The sequence below is a fragment of the Pteropus vampyrus genome, unplaced genomic scaffold, assembly GCF_000151845.1.
Source record: "Pteropus vampyrus isolate Shadow unplaced genomic scaffold, Pvam_2.0 Scaffold33, whole genome shotgun sequence".
Lineage (NCBI taxonomy): Eukaryota > Metazoa > Chordata > Mammalia > Chiroptera > Pteropodidae > Pteropus > Pteropus vampyrus.
In genome coordinates, this window is record NW_011888814.1 from 7,704,120 (window position 1) to 7,717,096 (window position 12,977).

Here is a 12,977-nt window from a genome sequence, read left to right on the forward strand (position 1 = left end):
AATGGTTTCAAGTGCAAGTATTCTACAACATGTTATTTTTGCTTCACCACTCCTGAAGAATTAACTATAAATGAATTAGATCCAGGCTTGCTCTTTTTTCCCTTTGGCCATCTCATTTCAGGAACATCAAGCATCCTCTGCCCTAGAATACCTGTTCTTTCCTGGCTTTGCTTTGTTTGAGAGCCTGTCTTTTTAGAATGTCAGTTCCCTGGGTTGATGCTCAGGGCATGGGTTCTCAGGAAAGGCTGTTTACATGGAAGCTGTAGATTTTAATTGCTGGTCACACTTGATCAGAAAGGATAAAAATGAAGAGCATGGCTTGTAACGAGAAGACAGTCTTTTATTATATGCGTCATGGTGTAACCAGGGAGGAGGCATTTAGACCAAGGTCTGTGTGCCAAAGGTATTGGGGACACTGAGACATTAATCAGAGCACTATTTTTAAATTGGAATGTGTATATTTGTCAGATAGAGTTTCTGTAAAAATGTAGTAGAATGGATAAATGAATTGTGGTGTATTCCTACAAAGGAATATATATGTACAGCTGTGAAAGTGAATAAACTAGCGTCTAGTGTTTTATATCAACATGAATGAGTTTTACAAAAAAAACTAAGCAAAAGAAGGAAGTCATGATGGATACATGCAGTAGACTCAGTTTATATAGACTCCAAAAATAGGTAAAATGAAATCGTATTCCGTAGAGATGTATACCTAGCCTGCAAAACTGTACAGAAAAGCACGGGAGGTATTATAATGGTTAAGATACCAGTGGCAGTCGGGAGAAGGAAGTGGCCATCGGTAGAGAGGGACACCGAGGGAATCCAGGGTCTGGCAGTGTCCTAGTTCTTAACTTGGGTAGTGGTTACTCAGTTGTTATTCTTTAACATGCACACGTATGTTTAAATGCACTTTTGTATTTATTTTAATATTTCTCAATTTAAAGCGTTAGTTTAGGTGGAGAGGTGACGGAGAATTGTCAGCTAAGCACGTGTGTAGGGATGCTTTCTCTTCAGACCCCTCCTTCCTTTGAGTTGGCTTCCTTTCCAAAGAAGAGAACTCCACCATCTTCTCTACCACGGAGCTCTCTCTACCTTGACAAGACTCTCCAACCTTCTGTCTACTAAATTTTTAGCAGCTTTTTTTTCCCCCTCAGAAATTTATTCAAATTTAGTAACAGGGAGTAATAGGTAAATTTCTAAAATTTTCCAGATACTGTTAGCTTTTCTTGTTTTGAAGCATGGAAATGAATCTTTCAGATCTAGTGAAGCCGGGGCTCGAGCTCACCTGCTGGTTAAATCGTGCCTTGCTGAGCAAAGACAACTTGAATAGCTTGGGTGATGTTTATCATTTATGCCTTCTCTTCTCCCACTTGAAATCCTCCTTTCTTCTCCCCTGCAAATATTGAAAAGTTAAATACCAGCGCGCTTCAGAGCTCTTTTCACAGTTGCAAGGGGGTTCTATGCCTGGTGCCTTTGATTAGAGAGATGAAAGGAGCTACTTAAGGCTTGGGAGCCTTAAGATGCTTCTTAGATTCTTCTGTTTTAATCGTCTAGAACATGGGTTTTCTAGATTCTGTATTCCTCTCTTCGCCTAAACTATGAGAGCTGTCTGTGACAGAAGCGTGCGCACGTGCTCTGGCTGCGCTGCTCTTCCAGGTGCTGTGTAGGGCCTTCTTCCTCCAGTTTCCCCTTTTCTTGGGCCTTCCATTGTGCCCTCAAATGGAATGTGTGGATGGAGACATCAACATCCGAAAAACTGAACAGAACACAGGTAGTGGTGCTTGCTGGGATGAAATCACAAAGGTTCTTAACCTCCACATCTCACGTGCTCTTTACCCCAGCCTGTTTTTTGACTTTTCTATCATTTGTTTAATTCCTACTTTTATTTCTGGGTCTCTCTCACCCAAGTTTTGACATGGGGATTTCTCTTATAAAACTAAAGACAATCTCGTTCATTTAGCAAGGTGCCAGGTACAGTACTGTTTTAGATGTTAGGGATGCAGTATCGAACAGTCTATATTATGGTGCTGTTATCTCTAGACCGATGATTTTCTTTTTTTTCCTCCCCACACACAGGTCCTTTCAGGATGTGCCATCATCGTCAGAGGGCAGCCTCGGGGGGGCCCTCCCCCCGAGAGGCAAATCAACCTCAGCAACATTCGAGCTGGAAACCTTGCTCGCCGGGCGGCTGCCACACAGCCGGATGCCAAAGATACCTCGGATGAGGTAGGTGCTTCTGAGGCCTCCCTGAGGCTGTGGGCCCAGGTTACCGCCCAGACTCCTCCTCTACTGATACAAAGTTGATCTACTCTTTCTTTTCTGTATATTGTGAGTGTTCGTATCACAGGACTAATGACTCTGGACGTACCCACAGTGACATCCGTCAGTTGGTACATTTACCACCCTTAGCAGTGAGCCCAGGCTCGGAGCTTTTTCTCATACCGTTTTCCCTAGGCTTAGAGCCTCTTCAGGTTTGCTGGTATTTTCAATCTTCTGTCTCTTGGAAGAGGTTAGCACATTTCGTAGGTAGTCTTGGCCATTTATGTTGGCATTGGTTGTGGCAGAGCGCTTTTATTAATATATGTTTGAATTCTCCACTCACGTTCAAAATTCAGAAGGATAGTCAGTGAAAAATCTAGTTCTCCTTCCCAAGGACTACTGATGTTATTGCTGTCTTGTGTCTTATTCCAGAGACAATTATTGCCTATCCAAGCAGACACTCTTTTTCTTTTGTAAAAGTTTGTGTAAACATGAATTTTTAAGGGAGGGAGCTTTTATCAGTTTCTTAAGATAACTTGTGGCTTAGTAGTAGTTAAGAACCACTGTGTTATGGCGATTTGAGAGACTTCTGAGTTCTTGCTCCACTGTACCCTCTGTTCCCTGCCTCTAGTGCCTGGCCACCTAGCCTTTGTGGTCTGCCTTCAGGTCTTGCCTCTCCAGGCAGCCGCTGAGTCCTAATTTGACATTGTTCAGTCATCTTGGCTCTTATTTGAAACACCAGCTCTTGGCTCTCCTTTAGTTGTGCTTTGGCCATCAAAAATGAAATTTCTGGATTCTAATTATTTGTCCTTTACCCCCATTTGATGATGTTGGGCAAGGTGGTACCTCAGCTTTCCTCTGCTATTCTGTGACACAGAAATGAAGAAGAAAAAGCACTTGGTGGGGATCTTTTATTTAAGGAAAATGTTTAGTTTTTTTTCATCTGTATTTTCTTGAAGTATATGATAGCTATAATACAGGGTATTTTGTTGAATTAAGATAGTGAAGCAATGTTATAGACAATAGAGAAAGATCCCCCCAAATTCTGCTATCAATAGCAATTAGATTCTTGGGAAAATGACTCAGTAGATTAAAATCAGTTCTTTTTCATTGGTCCTCTCTCAGTGAGCACAAATATTGGAAATAGCAAAGTGCTTAGCAAATGCCTATAAAGTACTTAATAAATCTTAGTTGTGGTAATCACTAGTGTTATTTGTTGATTTCCGCTTTTATAAATACTCCTAGTACTGTTAGACCAAGTACTGAAGATTAAATCTCTCTCAGCACTTTTTAGATTTTGGGTGCTAAGTGGTTTTCTTGACCAACATTCTGAATAGTTCTTCCATTTGTTTGTTGAGTAACAGCTTTTCTGCTTCTGAGCGGAGGAGAATGTTGACCCTGGCCGGCTAGAGCCGATCAAGTTCATTTCTCCAGAAGGAAGAAGCAGTATAGACTCTAGGAAAGAAGGGTTTTAATTTCTTGTTTTGTGGATGAGAATCTAGGGCAGAGAAACATAAGGACAGTTGGAGCTTGTTCTAAAATATCTTAACTGTATTCTATGTAACAGTACAATAAAATCTTACCAGAACTATCCTGGCTGAAAGAATCCCATGGAATATGATCCTAGCTTTCATTTTAGTTTCAGATATTTATACAGTCTAGTGCTTTTTGATTCTTCCAGAGCAACTCAGTCTCACTAAGTTTCCCTTGGTAACTCAAAGGTCCATGTGACATGAAGTATTTGATAGCTGTAGATTTCACCCTTTCTCAGCCACAGTCACTGTTTCTCTGTCTTAACAATCCGGTCCCTCCTTGCCCTGCTGTGGTCTGGTTTTTTTACCAGACCCTCGAAGCTGCTCTGGCTCAAGTTAGCAGTGACTCCAGCTGGTAACTCCAATCAGAAACTCGATTTCCCGCGCTCTTGTTTCAGCCTCTCCCTCCTCACCCCTCAATACTCAGGCCTTTATCAAGACCTAGAGATTTTTCCTCCTTAAAACCTCCCTTCTCCAACCTTGAAACTTCATTACTACTCCTGTTTTTCTTTGTTCAACTCTGGTAGTGTGCTTGGGATATTGAAATAATCTCTTTGCCTTCATTCTCCTCCCTTCTAATCTTTTCTTTATGTGCCCCCAGATCTCTTTGAAACAATCTTATTGATTCCCTTTCTTGTGTCATTCCCAGATACTTCAGCTGTTCCTCATTTCCCCTGTGACAAATCTAAATGCCTTAGTGGGGATTCAAGCCCATTTGTGTTGTGACTTAGTTTTTTCTTTCTGAACCCCCTCTGGCATGCTACGTTTCAGCCACGCTGAAGTATTCAGGTCTTCTAAGAGCCACTTGAGTCCTGCCTGCTCATGCCTTGGCTCATGCCACTCCCTCCGTCGGGAGCTCCTTCTTTACCTGTGCCCTGTGAACACCTAGCTCTGAAGATTCTCCTGCTGAGAAGTCAGCTGACCTCTTTCATTGTCCCATTTTCATGCTGTCATAGCATCCATAACATTTCATTCCATGTTTCTATGTCTTGCTCTACAAAAGAGCAAACTCTTTGAGAGGAGGGACCTTCTCTCTCATCTCATGCCTAGTCAGTGCCAGACATAAAGCAGGTATGCAGTGAATACACGCTTAAGTGAATAATGAGGAAAAGAACCTGAGCATCTCTTTTTTGAGGGGATCAGTAGATTGTGCAATGTGACATTGCCCTCTCTGGCTTTCCAAATTGTCTGGTATTTTCACATTCAGATAGAGTCAGGAACATTATTGCTCATTTGCTTCCCTTTGTTTCACTGTCCCAAATATCATTCACTGCCTTCCCTCCTGATGTCTTTTTTCACAGAAACTCAGCTCTCTCCTAAGTCCTATGGCAATAAAAGCAGCTCCATGGTATGTCCCCAGCTGTCACTGCCCTGTTGCAGGCTAATCCCCCAGCGTTGCCTAGCTACTCTAGGCAGCCTGGATACTGCATTGATGGTCACCGTGGGAATTATATATTTATTTCCCACAGATTTATTGAGTTCCTGTTACGTGTGAAGCTCTACGTTGGTTTCATGAGAAATATAGAAGTGAATGTCACAGTCCTCTGTCCAGTGGAGCTTTTGAGAATTGAGGTGCAGAGAGGTATTAGTTACATGTACAGGTGGGACAGTGGAATGATTAGAAGAGGAGGAGGGACAGGACATATTAAATGTTGGTCCATGTACAAAAGTAGTTAGCTTTATGGCTTTACATTGTTGGGGGATTTAATCTTGTTCTAGTATTCAGGGGTCTGTCATGTCCAAAGAAAAGATTAGAATTACAAAATTCGTTTCATCATGGCAGACATCAGAACCTTGCTTAGGTCTGGGAGCACAGAGCAAGCTGCTAGATTGCCTGCTGTTGGGCATTCTGTTGGGCATTCTAAAGGGAACAGGGAATTTTGAATCCCAACTACTTAACGGCCATTTGCTTCTTAGATGGAGCTCTGGGACATCATATGAACAGACCACAGTTATTTTTCCCAATAGGCTGTGCTGACCTTATCTGATAAATAAATGCTTTAAGCAGATTTTCCTATACTTGACTCTTATTGTTTTGAGAGGCTCTGTTGGGATGGTCTTCACCATCAGGTAGCCTTCTGCTGGCTGCCCGTGTGAACGCTTGTACAGAGATTCTCTCCCGAGTGCTCTGTTGCTCTGTTGCCCTCATGAGGAGTGAGGCGGTCAGTCACTTTTCTGAGTCTCCTAATTGCCTTTTGTCATATAATATCTTGTTCAGTTAATTTGCCCAACCCCAGGTGGAACACAACTTGAGAAGGCTGGTTTAAGAAAGGATGATTACAGAAGCTAGATATTTTTTCTTATAAAATTAGGTATATGTTTTTTTCAAGACCTCCAGCGTGACTTTCTCTTTTAGCTCAGTGACCAGCTATAAAATGCAAGGTCCTTAGGGAAGGGTGCTCCTTCAGCAAGCTTTAAAAACTTTTAGGAATTCTGCTTAGTTAGTAGATATTGGAGGTTTTCCCACGAGGGCTAGATATTTCCTTGTGAACTGACCCTTGATAAATGAATTTTTACCAAAGTCTTGGCTTCCTTTAGGAGTGCTTGTCTCATTGGAGCCGTTCCAAGTGTCAGGAAGGCAGAGTGTTACTGAATTTTAGATATTAGTATGGCACTCTGAAATAAATCTTAGACATTAGATCTGATGTTGAGAATGTTTTTAGAGTAAGTGGATCACTAAGTTAATAAAAATGGTAGGAGCCTATGTTAACTTGACTCAGTAGTGTTTCTGTGATTGTTCGATAATTGGGCTTACTTATGAGTTATCAGACTCTTGGTGTTTTCATTTCTAGGAGTGGGCAAGGGGTAGAAATGGGCCATAAAAATATGGTAAGCTTTGTGTTGCCATTGGATGATTGAGTCTTTTGCTTGTTAGTGTGTGGAGAAGAGAGCATTAGATGCGTTAGTATCAGCTTGTTTTTGTGTCTTCGAGAGCACTTACCATGATAAGTTCTTCCTAGAACCATCCACAATTGATATCATATAACAGGACCAGCTTTATGAACACTAGCCCAGCAGGTCGCTTGGCTTCTGGTTTCTGGGAAGTCATATGGATGTTTTTCTTCTTGAAAAGCTTGTTGGATAATCTTCATGGGCTGAAAAGGTCAGCAGGGGGTTCCTTTTCAGGCCATGGATGTACCGTTTTGCCTTTGTCATGTGTAGGCCGAGTTCTGTAGTTCCATGAGATTATAATGGATAGTCCGTGCCTATTGTATACCCCTCTTCCCATTTATACTTTGCATGTTTTCTGCATGTGAGTGCCTGCTGATCATATACTCCTAGAACTCTTACCCCCTCCTTCCTCATTTCTGTTGTTCTAAGGGAAATTAGGGCACTGAGCTAGATTCAGACCATAAATTCAAGCACCCGTGGCTGCTGACTGTGACTGGACTGCTTCAGAGGAGACGTCTCCTTTTGTCTATACCGTCCTAGAAGGGATGGTCTGGGGATAGGTGAAATCATTCCTTTGCACAGTATCTTGAGATCACATGGAGACTCTGCATCCCATTGTATGAATGTGTGGCTCACTCGTTATGTCAGTGTCAAAGCGATCTCTGACCAGAGTCTGTTACTAGTGTCTTCCCCAAGATCTGGGACCGATCTAGGGTCGCACTGGTACAGCTTCAGACTAGAGTAGTAGAAAAAGAGGAGACATTTTGGGGAGAATAGTTCTTACCCTTCTCAACTCTGTTGGCTATTCTTCAAAAAGGTGGAGGAAATGACATAAACAAGGCTCTTGAGTAGGGAACGCCCTCTGAAGTGATAGCACTAGAACCGTATCCTTACTCCAACAGTGCCTTGAACTGGTTTCAGGCTGGTTTAATAGTCAGTGAGAGTACTTTGTAAACTGGAAGGAGGCAAGTAAATGGAGGTCAAAGTTGTTGTTTATGACTTCCCTTTGGCTAGGCGAGTTCCTGGAGTCTGGACTTCCCACCCAGGAGTGGGCGGGTTGGTAAATGTAGAGCATTATGAGTAGTGGGTGACACGTGGTAAGTGCTATAAAATTATTGCAATTATTATTCATCAAGTAAGCTATAACTTTGAATAGACAGTGATGGGGGAAAAAGTACTACTACCAGTGTCTGGATAGCCGTGAGGCCTTTTTTTCAGGGCCTGTGCTAGTTAATGGCTAGACCCTCATTTTTTATGAGCTCCCTAAGTGTGTGATCTGTTCTGTGTGCATTTCATTTTTATAGTCTCCTCAGGGCCCAGCGCAGGGCCAGAATATTGAAGGAATGAACTTGAATGCTGATTATGGTGGGAAGCTAGACAGTTGTCTTGTGACGTTTGTTTTGTCTTTCAGCCCTGGGCATTTCCTGCACGAGAGTTCCTTCGGAAGAAGCTGATTGGGAAGGAAGTCTGTTTCACGATAGAAAATAAGACTCCGCAGGGGCGAGAGTATGGCATGATCTACCTGGGAAAAGGTGAGTAGCAAGGAGGAAAGGATGCATTTCTCTTCAAGTCTAAAGTTCCTCCAAAGATCACTTTTCATCTGGTGGAAGGTCGGCTGTGCGTATTGGTGGCGGTAGCTCTAGGGCAGTCGGCTGTCGATGTAGTTGGAAGTGCCCTGGGTACTGAAGCCCCTGGCACACAGTGTTGAGGAACACCCCCAATATGCCAGTCCTCGTGTGCTGCTGTGCCTGCTTTCCTGCCTTGGGTTAGCTGTGTTGTACAGCATGCATTCTCCGTTAGCTGTGTTGTACAGCATGCATAGGCCCTTAGCCCGCGGAACTCTGGCTCTGTGTTTCTAGGTCATAGTGCTAATTGAATTCCTGTAGATTTCTGATTGCATCGTCTATTTCCTTTATCTATTTTGTGAGTTTTCTTCTCCTCATGGGGACTCTTTAGGAAAGGAAGATTGGTTTTGGCCTGTGGTTTTTTGAAAGCTATATATTTTGTGATTGAATGGAAAGAATACAAGCTTTGGAGTTGTGCGCCTTTGGGTTAGATTTCTGGCTCTCCCCTCATGAACTCTTACTTAACCCTTAACTTAACCTTTCTAAGCCCTAGTTCATTTGTAAGTTATTAAGAGAGTTTAAAGAGATAGTGTATGTAAGGCACCTAGCTCTGGCACAGAGTGTGTACTCAGTAAGCATATTTTTGTGTGCACACATATGCTGTTGGTTTAGCTGGGCCCCTGGCTCATGAGATATTAGGTGCTCTGATCTTTTTGATTAAGTAGAGGGAAAGTAAGATTATGGAGTAGAGTTTGAACAGAAATAGGACATTGAAAGACTTGGTACAATGTTCTACCTAAAGCGTAAAATAGTTGTTCATCTGGAATTATTTTGAGAGCAGATAATTTTTTTTTTAAGTTTCTCTGTGTTTCTTTGATAAAATAAGCTTCTCACTGAACTGCATTAGATAATTTATTTGACTTGGGTAGTCAGTGCTGGAAGTAAGCAAGAAGGTAGAATGGCAAGGCTAGCAACATCCCCTTAAGATTCTGATTTTAATTGTAGAGGCCTTAGAAAAACTCGCTGGGCATTGCCTTGGCGGCGTCTTGTAGAATTTACCCTGTGGAGAAACACTACCCTTTTCAGCCTCCCAAACAGATGGCTCTCTGCTTCTTGATTGAATGGGAAGTTAGAAATTTATGGAGTCTTTTCAAAAAGAGAAATAGACATTTGCCTTTTATCCATAATTCAAGTGATATAGTAGGAAATAAAACATTTAAGCGTTATCGTTGGGTGGTTACTGGTTAGAAAGAATATGGGATAAATAGAAGCACACTGTCTTCAAAATGCAAATGTTCAAGGATTTTATTACCTAAAAATGCCGATGCAATAACAGCTGGTTAGTCTTCTGTTATCCTGAAGAGACTACACTGGACTGCAGATAATTGCGGGCACAGATATCTCTATAAAGAGCCACGTCTAAGAGTTTGTTTAAATAACCTTGATCTTGAACTAAAATGGTCAAATTAAGAGAATCCGACAAAATGATCTTTAAAGTTGTTTTTAAGAAGTTCGTTTTTTAAACTGACCCAAATTACAAGTTGGATGTAATTTAGCAATTAACATACTAATGTTTAGAATAAAACCTGGCACATAGGATCTGATCAATAAATATGTGATCAGTAAATATGTACTGAAAGAATGATTGAAACTACCTACATCTAAAGTTTAATATTTTCATTCAGGTACTTTAACCAACTCTTAATGCCAATTCTAATGAAAGGAAACAGTCGCTTAGATAAGTAGTTAGTATTCATATATTTACCCTGTTTTGTGGCTGCTCAGTCTTTTTATGATGAGGGAGAAAGGTAGAATTTGAGAAATTGTGGTTAACCTACAACTTATTAAAAAAAGGTGATTACTCTTCCGACTTTTGGAGAAAATAGTCACCTAACTGCTCTTAGTACCATCCCCAATTGTGACTTGGTCAAATTCATAACTCGATATGTAAAAAGAATCAGATACTTGCCCTATGAATTCCATTTTCAATATTCATCAACTGCATTTTGTTGCCTCCTTTGGGAAGTTGGTCTAGAAAAAGGTATTTTTCTCACTTTGAAAGAGCAATCAGAACTCAGTTTTTCGGAGTGGGCCCACTGACAGCCATTATTAGAGCACTCTGTGCCAAGACAGTGAGAGCTGTCGGCTATGCTTTTGCCAGGTTGGTTTTATGGCCACTCACCTGGTTTGTACCTGGGCTTCATTCATTTGCCCGTGACTCTCGGCCTCTCACTACTCAACTTTCCCCCTAATCATCGACTCTTTCCTTCTGACTTCATTTTTTGGGATTCCTGTTGTTTCGAAAGAACCCATGTAATATTTACTGATGTCAGGTAGCTGTGTGCGTCTGTGTCTGGCCTCAGCGGTAACTTCAGTGGAAAGGTTCTTGTGAGCCACACTTGACCTCAGAACCTGAGCATCCTTTGTATTGTTATCATTCATCTTAACTTTTTCTGGTAAGAAAGAGGCTTACAATTTGCCTCTGCAGAAATTTGGGCATGCTAATGGCAAGGCATTAGGTTGGATTTGGGGGTGGGTGGGTTTACTTGTTATTGCTTGCAGAAGTTATTGTATAGTGTACTGAATATAAATCTTACAGAATTTTGTTCTGTGCTGACATTACCTCTCTGCTAGACTGCTGTGTTTCAGTTTGTCTAGGAGCTTGTTCTCTGCTGTATCAAAGATCTTTATGCGGTGATTCTCTCATAGATGTCTTCCTTTATCATTTCGACTGACAAGCAGACATTTAAGAGAATACACAGAGCCTAAAAGCTTCAATGGCATGGAAATGCAATTAATGTTTCAAGTACCCAGGTAAAACCTAATCAGGTCAGGTTTCATGTTTTCCTGCTCTGAAGGCTGCTGTGTGAGAGATTAACAATCTAGACACTGTCCTCAGTGTCTCTGTGAGCAGGAGAAAGTTTTGGTCAAATGGTATATCTTGTCTTGGTGTTCTGTTGGAGCAGAGAATATGACATCCTGAGAGGAATTGGATTTTCTGGTGTAAAATGTTATAGAGAAATCTATCTCTCTGATTATGTGCTATGTTTTTAATTCCTATGCGCTTGACAATTTATCCTTTATCTATTTTGTGAGTTTTCTTCTCCTCATGGGGACTCTTTAGGAAAGGAAGATTGGTTTTGGCCTGTGGTTTTTTGAAAGCTATATATTTTGTGATTGAATGGAAAGAATACAAGCTTCGGAGTTGTGCGCCTTTGGGTTAGATTTCTGGCTCTCCCCTCATGAACTCTTACTTAACCCTTAACTTAACCTTTCTAAGCCCTAGTTCATTTGTAAGTTATTAAGAGAGTTTAAAGAGATAGTGTATGTAAGGCACCTAGCTCTGGCACAGAGTGTGTACTCAGTAAGCATATTTTTGTGTGCACACATATGCTGTTGGTTTAGCTGGGCCCCTGGCTCATGAGATATTAGGTGCTCTGATCTTTTTGATTAAGTAGAGGGAAAGTAAGATTATGGAGTAGAGTTTGAACAGAAATAGGACATTGAAAGACTTGGTACAATGTTCTACCTAAAGCGTAAAATAGTTGTTCATCTGGAATTATTTTGAGAGCAGATAATTTTTTTTTTAAGTTTCCCTGTGTTTCTTTGATAAAATAAGCTTCTCACTGAACTGCATTAGATAATTTATTTGACTTGGGTAGTCAGTGCTGGAAGTAAGCAAGAAGGTAGAATGGCAAGGCTAGCAACATCCCCTTAAGATTCTGATTTTAATTGTAGAGGCCTTAGAAAAACTCGCTGGGCATTGCCTTGGCGGCGTCTTGTAGAATTTACCCTGTGGAGAAACACTACCCTTTTCAGCCTCCCAAACAGATGGCTCTCTGCTTCTTGATTGAATGGGAAGTTAGAAATTTATGGAGTCTTTTCAAAAAGAGAAATAGACATTTGCCTTTTATCCATAATTCAAGTGATATAGTAGGAAATAAAACATTTAAGCATTATCGTTGGGTGGTTACTGGTTAGAAAGAATATGGGATAAATAGAAGCACACTGTCTTCAAAATGCAAATGTTCAAGGATTTTATTACCTAAAAATGCCGATGCAATAACAGCTGGTTAGTCTTCTGTTATCCTGAAGAGACTACACTGGACTGCAGATAATTGCGGGCACAGATATCTCTATAAAGAGCCACGTCTAAGAGTTTGTTTAAATAACCTTGATCTTGAACTAAAATGGTCAAATTAAGAGAATCCGACAAAATGATCTTTAAAGTTGTTTTTAAGAAGTTCGTTTTTTAAACTGACCCAAATTACAAGTTGGATGTAATTTAGCAATTAACATACTAATGTTTAGAATAAAACCTGGCACATAGGATCTGATCAATAAATATGTGATCAGTAAATATGTACTGAAAGAATGATTGAAACTACCTACATCTAAAGTTTAATATTTTCATTCAGGTACTTTAACCAACTCTTAATGCCAATTCTAATGAAAGGAAACAGTCGCTTAGATAAGTAGTTAGTATTCATATATTTACCCTGTTTTGTGGCTGCTCAGTCTTTTTATGATGAGGGAGAAAGGTAGAATTTGAGAAATTGTGGTTAACCTACAACTTATTAAAAAAAGGTGATTACTCTTCCGACTTTTGGAGAAAATAGTCACCTAACTGCTCTTAGTACCATCCCCAATTGTGACTTGGTCAAATTCATAACTCGATATGTAAAAAGAATCAGATACTTGCCCTATGAATTCCATTTTCAATATTCAT

At 40.7% G+C, this 12,977-nt stretch overlaps 1 protein-coding gene across 2 annotated transcripts in view; it reads left to right on the top strand.

The window, feature by feature from the left end:
* SND1 (staphylococcal nuclease and tudor domain containing 1) overlaps positions 1-12,977 on the top strand; it is a 417,018-nt gene that overhangs the window by 24,545 nt on the left and 379,496 nt on the right. For both annotated transcript variants that reach the window (XM_023528894.1, XM_023528893.1), the window contains exons 2-3: positions 2,077-2,226; positions 8,095-8,215. In XM_023528894.1, coding sequence (XP_023384662.1) covers positions 2,077-2,226; positions 8,095-8,215 — 271 coding nt within the window. The remainder of the gene's footprint in view (positions 1-2,076; positions 2,227-8,094; positions 8,216-12,977) is intronic.